Below are 12481 nucleotides of genomic sequence, written 5' to 3' on the forward strand. Positions count from 1 at the left end.
CCCTCGATTTTCTTTTTAAAGCGATACTGCATGTAAAGAGTGGTGCAAAAGGCAAGATTAATAACAGTGGTAAGAGGAGTAATGCGGATTCTCTACACTGCTGGTAAATGCATTTCCTGCAGTTTTAATCCCAAAAGAAAGAAGAAAAAAGAAAAGAAAAGAGACTCTAAACTGTGGGTCCTTTAAAAATCTAGGGCTGCCTCTTTGGTAAAATGGCGCCTCTCTAAGTCCTGCCTCTTTCTTAGTGATGAGGAAAGGGCCATAAATCCGTTGTTGTTTATGAAAATTTACAACTTTGCAATACAACTTTATGAGTGGTTCAGGTTCTCCATTGGTTGCCGATGGTCATGTGGATGGTAACCGTGAACATGAACTTTTTTATAATTTCCCTGGCGAGAATAGAGCTGCATTCTTTTGCTCAGCTCTGTCCTGCTTCGGATCTCTCTGGCTTTTCAATCCCCCCCCCTCCCACCACCCCCGGTTTTCATTTGTCCTTTGTAAGTCAATAGGGAGCCGAGAGTATGGAGGTTCAATACAGGCAGCCGCTTAGAACACAGGTCTTCTTGGATGGCAATTTCCAGTTCCTCCGCCGGAAGGTGTGGCATATTGGATTGAAAGCTCTGGAGTGGCAGATTTTCAACTCGCAACCTGGCTAATTTCCTTGTTCTTCTGGCACCAAAAGGAGGGCGATTCGTCTCTGGTGCAGCCAAAGCGACAGCTGTCAAAGTAGCAAGGGCTGCTGCGAGCCAGAACCTAAAGGTGAGAAACGCAGAGAACACGAGCATAAGCGAGCAAACCTTGTTATTTTGTACAGGCTGGAATATACCCCCCTCTACACACACACACACACACACAGAGAGACGTGTATACACACGTATATTAGACGCGGAATGTCGATTAGCCAAACGTGCGATTGTACCTATGCAAACTGGACTTGGCTGTGCGCATACAAATCAGAGAAAGGCTACTAAGGAGCCTGTAGCCGTGCCATTTTAACACTGTTAAACTACATTTGTTTCATAATAGGTTGTGTTTTTTAGCCTTGGTGGATTTTTAGACACCATCTGATTAAATGCTGCATTCTTAGAATCACAGAGTTGGCATGTTTGTGAGGTGAACGTAACTATGCATACTTGTTTTGTCTTTTCATGTTTAATTTGAGGCTGTTATTACTAAGAGGTGTTGTTTTTTTAAAAAAGAAATTGTCCTTAAGGTCTTGACTGTAAATAAAGAGCATGACAGCATATCATTTCATTTTGGATTTTAGGTGGAGATTAATTCCGATAACATCAGGGTATGGATTAGATTGCTTGATAGACAGACGCAGAAGTGTCTACAGTATAAATGTGTCATCTATACTATACGAAGGCTGGAAAACAATATAGCCATTTCATAATCTGGAAATGTGGTTTACTCATTCATGATGATTGAGGATTAAATGCATTAAAAAAAGATTTTGCCACTCCTCAAAATGTAGCCTCTGGGGATAGGTTAATGAAATAACAAAACATTCTCTTAAAACTGGACTAGGTGGTGTGCTGTGGTGATAACAGTTGGGCGCAGTATTTTCGTAGGAGTAATTTCGTGTGGTTCGCCCATTTTATGTTGTCCCTTGCAAATGCTTTTCTAACAGGATTGTACTCCTTTAAAATATTCCTGTCTTCAAATATTCATATCCGCTGTTAAAGATGAGCAGAGACTGGTTCTCTCTCGCGCGCTGTGTGTGTTTGTGTGTTTTCTTTCCGAGCTGATAAAGAATTACATGTGCATTGCATTGCAGTATCTGCTTGACTGCAACTGCAGTGAATGTTGGATTATTTATCGCCAAGCGGAGTCTACTCCGTGCTGCCACTGTGTGGTCGATGGAGGTACTAAGCATCGAGAGGGCCAGAGGCTACCGCCAGTAAAATAAATAAATAAACCCGAGCGGGTTGTGTGTTCACCACTAGAAAACTCCATTAAAAACAACAACAACAACAACAACGCCGGTCTTCAATTGCCTTAGCGGTCTCTTTAAGGCTATTTCGAGATTTCAGAGCTCGATGAGCATTGGGGAAAGAGACATTCTTGAAATATGTTATTGGCTGGGGGAGCTGGAAGGCGATTTTCTATGAGGGTTACTAATACACGTTCAATCTAAACAATGGCTGGGATTGAGAGATCTGTTTGGATTAGCGGCTATTAGCTAAATGTTGTTTTCGGTTACGTCTCTGAACATGAGAAGGATTTGTAAGTGGATTTATACCTTAGGAGAAAGGAGCTTTTAAGCTTAAGAGGGTAACTACCCTCCGCACCTGTATTCTAACTTTGTTTGACTTATGGCTTCGATTGAATGAAAGCAGAGGAAAAGGTGGGGGGGGAGATGGAGAGACCCTTGCATTGTTAAAGTGGTAGTCACACGTTTTAAATCAATGGATATTGCTATTTTAAAGAGTTTGGGTTTTTGGTTTTTGTTTTTGCATGTTTCGTTTTAAATGGGACCACTCGCGCTGTTTACCTTACTCCAGTTAGGAATGTGTCTAGGAACATTTGTCTGGGTTCATTTGAGAAGGTGCAGCCTTTGGCAAAGCTTCTGCGTAACAGATGTGAGTCTTGGAAGTTCTACTTGGGGCAGAGGGGAGGAAAGAGACTTTACTATTATCAGACCTTGATATTATTCGTTCATTGGACGGCAACCAAGATGTATTTAATTGATTTATCTTTTTGCATTGCATTTTTCTAAATAATATAGTAGGAGACCCGGTGACTATGTATATTCTTTCCTGTTTTGTTTTTTAATATCTGATTTGTTTAACTATTGATGGAAAACACGCACGACCTAATTCAAAAGAGAGTTCAGCAAGATTCCCTCTTTATTGCGTTAAATTTACAGAAGCCTTTTTCCTACTATAACTGTTTTCTAGCTGCTTAAAGGATGATTTGAAAATAGCGTTTTGCAGTTTAAAACAAACTGGAAACTACCCACCATCTCTTAAAAGTACAGACAATGGGGTGGGAAAACCGATACCTATACTTGAATTGTATGGATATTTGCCTTTTGAGACTATATATGCTGATGTGTATTTTTTTTCTTTTTTGCATTGTAAAATCTTTGAAAAGCAATTTATTTTTGTTTTCAGCAATGGTCTGTCTTCTGTTTCTGTATCTATGCATCTTCCCCCACTCCTTGTGGGGAATTGCATTTATAGGTAACCTTTTTAGGGGGGGAGGTTTTTAGGGGGGAAGTCCCTTGGAGGTGGGACAGATTCATTGTCGGAGGCAATCGAGAGCTCCTTGTGAAACTCCACTTAATGATACAAACAATGCACACGATTGGGAGGAGGGCGGCGGCGATGTTTTAACTTACTGCTATTTTATAGGTACCGTAATCGGACTCCGGAAACGAAACATACCAGCTTACAAGAGGAACAAACCTCACCGCTTTCAGGCCAATTGGGGCCCAGTTATTATAGCGCCCATTCAAAAAGTCGAGCATATTAAAAGCAGACAGCTGAGGGAAGTGTGGAGACTACGTAACCAAGTGGCACAGAAAAGATATGTTGGGCTTCCATCCTATGCTCATTTACTTGGCAACAAGGCCCATAAAACTCGATGGGAATTACTTCTGAGTAGACGTGTATAGGCTTGGACTATTAAAGACATGGATCATTAGGACTTCAGCCCTGGATCTAGAATCATTTCCCCACCTCGCCCCGTTCTGAAATAACTGGCACATTTAAGGGGGGGGGGAATCAAAATAAATAATCTACCACAGCCTAACGATAAAAATCCTATAATGACGAAAAGCTGTAGCCTAAGTAAGTAATGTCTTCAGGGCCTACTTGATAAAAGTGGTGGTCATGGTGGTGTGTGTTTTGCTTTGGGAGACTTTTTAGGGGTGGGGTGGGAAAGGATCTATTATCATTATTATTATTATTATTATTGTTGTTATTATTATTATTATTATTATTATTATTATTTCAAACAAAAGAGAAAAGTTGGACATTTATTACACAGTGAGTTAAAAAGGCCAACCCCAAAAATCTGTCCTGTTTTGCTGAAAGACTTTCGTCTTTTCAAACTGATACCATCTTTAGCTGATTTCGAGAGGACTAACGTGAAATACTCCAATTGCCAACAAACTAACAGTCACCGCCACCACCACCACTTCAATGTGGAGAGACCACCGCTTCCTGTCCGGCTCGTGATCTACGATTAAATTATCTGGATCCACAGAGGAGATCCTCTTCCTTAGCCACAGAGGGGCTCCAGGGGGGGGGGGGAAGACAAGAAAATGAGAAAGCACTGTTTTATTGCTAAGTAAATAAAGTAGGCGATATTACAGTTGCTCATTATATTCTGATGGGAAACATTTGGGAAGCCTTATATGAATGACTGAGTTTATTCCTCCTGAATCAGTCCCGGGGAAGGAATTAACGCGTTTAATTGAGGTTGTCTCTCTGCGTACATGTTTTGTTTTTTAAAACACATAGAAGTCAGAACAGATCTTTATATATATATATATATATATATATATATATATATATATATATATATTGAGAGACCATATGAACCGGCTGCCTTGATTTTATCGGCGGGGACGGAGTGTCGGGAACTTCTAGGAGGATGTTGTTGTGGGGCAGGGTAGCGTGAGGAACTCCTGGCCTGCATCCTGGGTGCTCCTGGACATGCCTTCAGTCTGTCCACATTAACTTCGCAGAGGTGCTTTTCTGCTTTCAGCTCCCCAGATGCACCGTGCTCAGGGTGTCCGTGGGTGTCCTCCGTTATCAGTGTTCACCCCTTGATTTATTCATTCATTTATATAGACACACACCTTCCTTCTCTCTCTTACACACACACACACTCCTAATTCCTCTCTAGCGGCTAGCCTTCTCCGGTCCCCCGCCCTCCTCCCCTCCTTGTTTTGGCACACTGGAAGGTAACTGCTGGTTGCCAGTTGCCATCCATCTGCCGGGCGGCGGCGGCGGCGGCGGCGGCGGCGGCTGAGGTTGAGGTGGGGGGTGAGGGGTGTTGTTTGTAACTTTGCTGGCTCGGTGGCGGCGGGTCCCAGGGGAGAAGGCCCTCCGCCGCTTTCTCATTGGCCGCCGAGCCGTCAGCTGGTGCTATTTGCTGCTGTCGCTTTTGGCGCTCGGCCATCCAGAAACAAACCACTTGGATGACTACTAATAGTTATAGCCAGATGTACTAATACACAACAAATCACGAGCCCGGGATCTGGGGAGCGTCAATGAGTTCTTATTTTGTGAATCCCACTTTCCCGGGGAGCTTGCCTAATGGGCAAGAGTCGTTCCTCGGGCAGATCCCCCTCTACCCGGCGGGCTACGAGGCTCTGAGGCATTTCCCAGCCTCTTATGGGGCCAGCAGCCTGCAGGACAAGACCTACTCCTCACCTTGCTTCTACCAACAGTCCACCAACACGGTCATCGCCTGCAACCGGGCATCCTATGACTATGGCGCCTCCTGCTTCTATTCGGACAAGGACCTGGGCGGCGCCTCCTCGCCCTCCGGCAGTGGCAAGCCAAGGGCCAGCCACCCTGGGGACTATCTGCCCTCCTTTGCCTCTGACCAGCAGTACAAACCCGAGAGCGGACCAGCCAAAATCCTAAATGAGGAAGACAGCGACCGGAAGTACACCAGTCCTGTTTATCCCTGGATGCAGAGGATGAACTCTTGTGCTGGTAAGTCATTGGGATGCCACCAGGAATTGAGGGGTGGGATGGGATGGGAAACGATGGGGGTGAAGGTGGGGGTGGGGGAGGAAGAGGTCCTTTGTGTGAGAGTGTGTGTGGTGGTGGTGGTGGTGGTGAGGAGGAGGAGGAGGAGGAGGAGGAGGAAGAAGAAGATGATGATGATGATAGGGTGGGGAATCGATCCTATTCAAATTGCCTAGGAAGAGCAGTTGCATCTGCAAGCCAAAGGGTATCCTCAGAATCTTTCCCAGGTTCTCCTTCAACCTGACACTTCGCGTGGGCTACCTTGAAGAAGAGTGCATTTTTCCCTCCCCCCCCCCCAATCGTCAAGTCTGAGTCAGCAGATAAAGGCTACAATTCCAAACAAACTCACCTGGAAGCAAGTTCCATGAGAATGAGTATAAGTTACTTTCAAGTAAATGTTTTTAACATTACAATTAATATTAATAGTAACCATAATACCCCAAGAAGCTCCCCTTTCTATGAGAGCCAAAGAATGATGCAAAGAAATATGCCCTCTGCATTGACTGCTCAGTATATTTGTAAAACAGAGTCTCTTTTTCCCCCTCCCTTCATCCACTCATTAGTGTGCAACTATTAGCTATTGAATGCACGTTTTCCATAATATCTGCACGCAGACAAATCATGTGTGGGAGGGTGTGGGAAGAGAGGAAACTTGATCAATGGCCAAACTCCCATGGATTTCAATGCATCAGAATTTTATCCTTTGTACTTCTTAAACTGGAAATTTAAAGGAGAGAGAGAGAGAGAGAGAGAGAGAGAGAGAGAGAGAGAGAGAGAGAGAGAGAGAGAGAGAGAGAGACTGACTTACTCAATTTAACCTCCAAAAGCATTTTTTCTTCAGTTTTTTTCTCCTAAAGTAAGCTCACCCCTTTCCTAGTAAGGTTGTTGTTGTACCATGCTGCAGTCATTACTTCATCTTAGAATAAATTTCTTGCTTTAAGGATGCACACTAAAATGTATTTATTTTTCCTGTGGTTCTATATTTCACTAACTCAGATGCCATCCTAAAACCACTTACTTGGAAGTAGGGTTTACTGAAGTCAAAGGAGCTTGCAAATACTACCTTTGGGATCTACCATCAGTTTCCTGAAGTTTGATTAATTATTGTAATAAGACATGATCCTGACACTGCTAAACTCTTTCAAATCCCACTTACTTAAAATGGGAGACTGTCAAGCAATGTGCATGCTTGTATGTTCCTTTAAAAATCAGTGGGATTCAAAATTGTTTATCTTTGGCTGGATTTACACCCAAGTACTCTAAAAATGCAATCCTAGACTTGTCTACTGAAAACTAAGTCCTATTGAGTTCAATGGGACTTACTCCCAGATAAATTGGTATGATTCTAGCCTAAGCATTTGCAGATTGTCACAGAGAGATAACAAAAGTAACACACACACACACAAGCACTAACACACACACACAGAGCAATCTATGTATGTTCCTATTTTATGTACTGTTTGAGCGAATTGCACGTTGACTGCAATGTGAACTCTAGCTATTTCTTCATGTCATTACACCCATTTAGTTCTCAAGATTCTGGTACCAAATTATATACTGAACATTACTGAGAAATATTAAATCCCGGAAACGATAGGCGCTATTGAGTTTATAGCCCTATGTAAGGAAGAAGGAGAAAACAGCTAACAGAACTCCAGGCTGTTTTCTGGATTCTTTGTTTCTAGGAAGTATGAAGGCCTACTCAGCTGAGCTCATATTGTCTTTGCTTCCATAGGTACAGTATATGGAACACACGGGAGACGGGGCAGACAAACGTACACGAGATACCAGACCTTAGAGTTAGAGAAGGAATTCCACTATAACAGATATTTAACCAGAAGGCGACGGATTGAGATTGCAAATGCCCTGTGCCTTACAGAACGACAGATTAAAATCTGGTTTCAAAACAGGAGAATGAAGTGGAAAAAAGAAAGCAAATTGATTAATTCCACCCAGCCCGGCGAGGCATCAGAGGAAAAATCAGGGGAGTAAAATAATACTCAAGAGGAGTTACCAGATCGTTCATAAATAGCTTTCCCCTCTTCCCTACACCTCCCAGTTATGTTCCTCCTTCCAGTAAAATCCCTTAGGTGGTGGTAGTAGTGGTGGTTGTTATTCCGGTTATTCTTAAAGGCTTGATTAAAATATATACATATTTATAAATCTATCTATATATTTGCAATTAACTGTGAATTTCTTTATCAATATAATTGACTGTAGAAGTGTGTGATGTACATAGATCACCAAAGTATAGAGTAGGATGTTGAAAGTGCTGAAGATTTTTAAAAGAAAAGGAAAAGAAAATGGGGTGTGGGAAAGATAAAGTTTGGAAGTGGAAAATCGATGTCTGCATAAAAGTCTGTAATTTGATGGTGTGGCTTTTAGGTGCAAGAAAGGGCCAGTTCGCTCATTCAAAAACAAGCCTCCACGTTCTAGAATGGCCAGATATGTACAGGCTTCTTATTACGTCTTTGTTGATACACTATTGCTCATTGTTCACCTCAGACCTAATTGCACTTATTCAGAAAATAAGACCCATTGATTTCAACGGGACTTATTTAAATGGAGTCAGTCATGGCAACTTTATGGCATAAAATGTTATGAATTAAGGGGGATGTGTTTCCTTGAACATATGTTTAAATGTATGATTAATTGATTTAAATATATAGTTTCCTCAAAAAGAGAAGAGAAGAATGATAATATTGATTTTTTTAAAGGAACTTTGAAGTGTTGATGATTTGCTAAGTCTTTTTCAAAGTGTCCAGAGATTTATTTCTTGTTTTTTTAAAATGATCAAAATCTTTTTATAAGGTCAGAATATTGTAAACAAACCCTCCAGTTTAAAAATAAAACCACTAGTTTAAAAACTGGTAAATAAACCCTTTGCTTTTAAAAGTAATTCCTGGCAGGCAAGGTTATTTAGATTCATGTTATAGTATTCGTATTCATATTCATTGACCATTGAGCATGGTTTTGATTTCTAAGTATTGTTGACTCAGTCTAAACCATGGATATTTTCTTGCCCCTTCATATTTTGTTAAATTCTTAAACAGCAATAATGTGCAAATGTGTTTGTGTATGTATAAATATAGTAGAATGTTGCTATTACCATATGACGCGTGATAGAAGGGGCAGAAAAAGCATGGTTTACTTTACAGCAAAAAATCTTCCTATATACACATATGGGTCTTTGGCGTCCACTATGTAGATATGGAAGCAGGAATATCTTTTTCTTTTCTTTCATTAATACTATGAAAGGTGTACTGCTCTGGCGGTGGCTCTGGATATGAATAAAAGTGAAATAGTGGAAATCTTCCGGTCAAAACATCACCACCACCAGTTTATATTTATTCAAAGGAAGTGGGGAATAAGAGAGACAAGGCGCAGTGGCGCAGCTCATAAAATGATACTGTATTTTCCTCCAACCTATTCCAAGGAATACGAGAGGAAGGGAATTTTGAAATCAGCATGATCTTGAATACATGTGGATCGATGCTTCCAAGTTATCCCCTGCCTTTTTAAGCGCCTGGAAATACATACAGTATTTGTTACTAGAATGCTTGGATTTATTCTCTTACCCCCCCTCTTCCAATTCGTTTAAAGATTCATTAACCTCTCCCCGCGCCCAAGTCACCTATTATTATTATTTGCTTTGATTTTTTTTTTAAAAAAAACCTTTAGCAGAATGACCCCCATTTTTTTTAAAAAAAAAAAAATTTAAAGTGGGGGGATCCCATTGAAACTAGAAGGCTGAATATATTTCCCTGACGCTTCTGTATTCTTGCTGATTTTCTGATCTGGGGCCGATAGCCCTTAACATACTAATGGAACTGTGAGAGAGATGCCATAATTTTGCTATAATGGGCTGTAACCTCGATTCGACCCCGGCCCTGCTGTAGCCTCTGGCTGGGAAGGGTGAAGATCTAGCTTGTCTCCAGAGGGTGGCGCACGAGGCCGAATGACTGTTGGTAGCTGGCGGCGGGCTCGCGCGCCGGGCACGCGCCCCAGCCCTCCAGCATACACCCAATTCCCCCATTTAGTGCACGAGTTTACCTCTAGAGGTCATCAGGCAGGATTTACGACTGGACAACAAAAGCACGTGATATGAAGCCGTACCCCATATTTGGGTGCCTACGTAGGAGGGAACCAAGTACATGTCCCAGTCATTTCCATAATTCATCATAAATTGTGCAAGGGTGCTATAGACGCACCAAAAAACCGAAGCAAAGAGCCACAAATCAAGCCCCCCGATCCAAAAAAAAAAAAAAAAACCCCCAACAAAAAAAATCAACAACAACAAATGAGCTCTTATTTTGTAAACTCATTTTGCGGTCGCTATCCAAATGGCCCGGACTACCCGTTACATAATTATGGAGATCCTAGTGCCGTGAGCGAGCAATTCAGGGAATCCGCCAGCATGCATTCCGGCAGGTACGGCGGCTACGGCTACAATGGCATGGATCTCAGCGTCGGCCGCTCGGCTTCCAGCCACTTTGCGGCAGGGGCCCCCACCGAGAGGGCTCGCAGCAGCTACCCCGCCAACGCCAACGCCGCCCCCGAGGCCAGGTACGCCAACCGGGGGGCGGCCACCCACTCGCCTCCGCCTGACCCGCTGCCCTGCGCCGCGGCCGCCGCCGCCGCCGCCGTGGCCACCTCGCCTGTCAGCGGCGACGCTCACCACGGCGGAGTGAAAAACTCCGCTGCCAACTCGACCAGCACTTCGTCCACCTCCAGCAACAGCACCAGCACCACCGCCAGCAACAGCAGCAGCAGCAGCAGCAGCACTAGCACTGGCAACACCCACCTAGGCAGAGAAGGGCTCAGCACGTCGCCTGGCACTGAAGACGACCCTGCGGCCAGCAACGAGCAGACGACGTCGCAGCAGAACGACCAAAGCACAGCCCAGCAGCCTCCACAACCCCAGATCTACCCCTGGATGAGAAAACTGCATATAAGCCATGGTAAAAGCATGCCCAAATTATAATATACTGAGAGAGGGGGAGGGCAGAGACAGAGAAGAAGGACGCACACGCACGCACGCACACACACACACACACACTGCTTGCTAAATAGAAAACGTGCCTGCTCCTCTGTGTGTTTGTGTGCCTGTGTCTCGGGGTGTGTGCCTGCGTGTGATATCTGGAAGCAGCCAGTGCCCCTATTGGGAAGGGGTGTGCAGCTGAAGGCAAAAGTGGAGCCCTGGAAATCAGGGTAGGGTGAGCCAGCCTCTTCTATGAACTCTTCCAAGTCTCCAGGACTGTTGAGGTGTAATTGAAATGGTGGGGGAGAAAGACCAGAGAGAGAGAGAGAGAGATCTTGAATAGTGCGTGTCAGCCTCTGTAATTTATGACGAGGACCGTCCAGTGAAAAACACCGTTACTAATTATATCAAAAAAGAAGTTGAGCAAATAGTGTGTGGGGGGGGACGACGACGACAGCAAGATTTCTCGTGGGGGGAGGAAGTCGAGGAAAAAACGTAAGAGGAAAGACTGGCTGGGGGGGGGGCGAAAATGGGGGGAGGCTAGTCCTGAAAATCCTCAGTAACATTGACTTGGAAATCATCCCTCTGAAATCAAGAGGACTGGCTCCCAAATAGAATGTGTTTTAAACCAGGGGTTTGAATGGAATTTCGTCGAAGGGGTGGCGGAGGTGTTTTGTCTTTCGGACCCCACTCTAAGCAGAGTCGAAACTTAATATCACGACCCTAAGCCTTTGATTAGGAGGTAGTAAGTTCTCTTGAAACCAATGGGAGATTTACTTTCAAAGTAATAATACATTAATATATTAATATCCGGGTGCATGCCTCTCCCCTCACACCCCCTCTTGTGCTTCTCTGTGATGAAATTCACCAGTCCTTGTATGTATATATAATCTTATCAATGCTGTGAACTAATTTAAGGAAAAGGAAGAGGAGTGATTGAGGGGGGGGGAGAGAAAGAGATGAGAAGGAGGTACTTGTTGAGCATTCCTCCCAACTTTACAAACAAGAGAAGGGAATAGATAGGTGGGAGAGTAAGGCTGGAGAGCCAGGAGACAGTTTGGGGTGGGGTGGGGTGGGGTGTGTGCCTCTGTTTCAAAAGTCTGAGCAGCTTCCTTTTTTTCTTGTTGCAGACAACATTGGGGGGCCCGAGGGGAAAAGGGCTCGGACTGCTTACACCCGCTACCAGACCCTGGAGCTGGAGAAAGAGTTTCACTTCAATAGATACCTGACGCGCAGGAGGAGGATTGAAATAGCACACGCTCTTTGCCTCTCAGAGAGACAAATCAAGATCTGGTTCCAAAACAGGCGTATGAAATGGAAAAAGGATAACAAGCTGAAGAGCATGAGTATGGCAGCGGCAGGAGGAGCCTTTCGCCCTTAAGAGGAACCTCAGCCCTGCTTCTTCCTCCCCGGAAAACAAAACAAAACAAAACAAAAACAAGTACTGAGCAGTATTATATGAGCTGACCCTGCGTGGAATGTCAGTAGTTTCTCTCTCTCTCTCTCTTTCTCTCTCTCTCTCTCTCTCTCCCTCTCCCTCTCCCTCCCCACCCCCGTTGACTTGCTCCAACTTCCCTGGGAGGCTTGGGACGCTCCCTATCACATCTTTTAATCATGAGCCTGTTTAATTAAGCCTCCCTAGCGCGTGTTACCAGTAGATCTGCTTCCCGTGCTTTTCTTTGTCTTGAATGGCTTTGTCTTGAAAAGAAAAAATGTAGATGTTTTAACTTATTTATATGAAGCGAGTGGTGTTACTTGAAGTAACTGTAAAAAGGAAAAAATATAA

At 43.8% G+C, this 12481-nt stretch overlaps 2 protein-coding genes across 2 annotated transcripts; both read left to right on the plus strand.

The window, feature by feature from the left end:
• The first annotated feature begins 5142 nt into the window (after positions 1-5142).
• HOXA6 (homeobox A6) lies at positions 5143-8211 on the plus strand. The gene is made up of 2 exons (XM_063128892.1): positions 5143-5678; positions 7450-8211. The coding sequence occupies exons 1-2, from the start codon at positions 5228-5230 to the stop codon at positions 7704-7706; spliced, it is 708 nt and encodes a 235-aa protein (XP_062984962.1). The 5' UTR covers positions 5143-5227; the 3' UTR covers positions 7707-8211.
• A 1242-nt stretch (positions 8212-9453) lies between these two features.
• HOXA5 (homeobox A5) lies at positions 9454-12094 on the plus strand. Its single transcript, XM_063128880.1, has 2 exons — positions 9454-10675; positions 11826-12094. The coding sequence occupies exons 1-2, from the start codon at positions 10015-10017 to the stop codon at positions 12074-12076; spliced, it is 912 nt and encodes a 303-aa protein (XP_062984950.1). The 5' UTR covers positions 9454-10014; the 3' UTR covers positions 12077-12094.
• The last annotated feature ends 387 nt before the right edge of the window (positions 12095-12481 follow it).

The sequence above is a fragment of the Elgaria multicarinata genome, chromosome 1 (assembly GCF_023053635.1).
Source record: "Elgaria multicarinata webbii isolate HBS135686 ecotype San Diego chromosome 1, rElgMul1.1.pri, whole genome shotgun sequence".
NCBI classification, from domain to species: Eukaryota; Metazoa; Chordata; class Lepidosauria; order Squamata; family Anguidae; genus Elgaria; species Elgaria multicarinata.

Coding starts and splice junctions, on each gene's coding strand:
- HOXA6 (XM_063128892.1), top strand. CDS start 5,228: ATGAGTTCTTATTTTGTGAATCCCACTTTCCCGGGGAGCTTGCCTAAT. Junction 5,679..7,449: donor GAGGATGAACTCTTGTGCTG/GTAAGTCATTGG, acceptor TTGCTTCCATAG/GTACAGTATATGGAACACAC.
- HOXA5 (XM_063128880.1), top strand. CDS start 10,015: ATGAGCTCTTATTTTGTAAACTCATTTTGCGGTCGCTATCCAAATGGC. Junction 10,676..11,825: donor AAAACTGCATATAAGCCATG/GTAAAAGCATGC, acceptor TTCTTGTTGCAG/ACAACATTGGGGGGCCCGAG.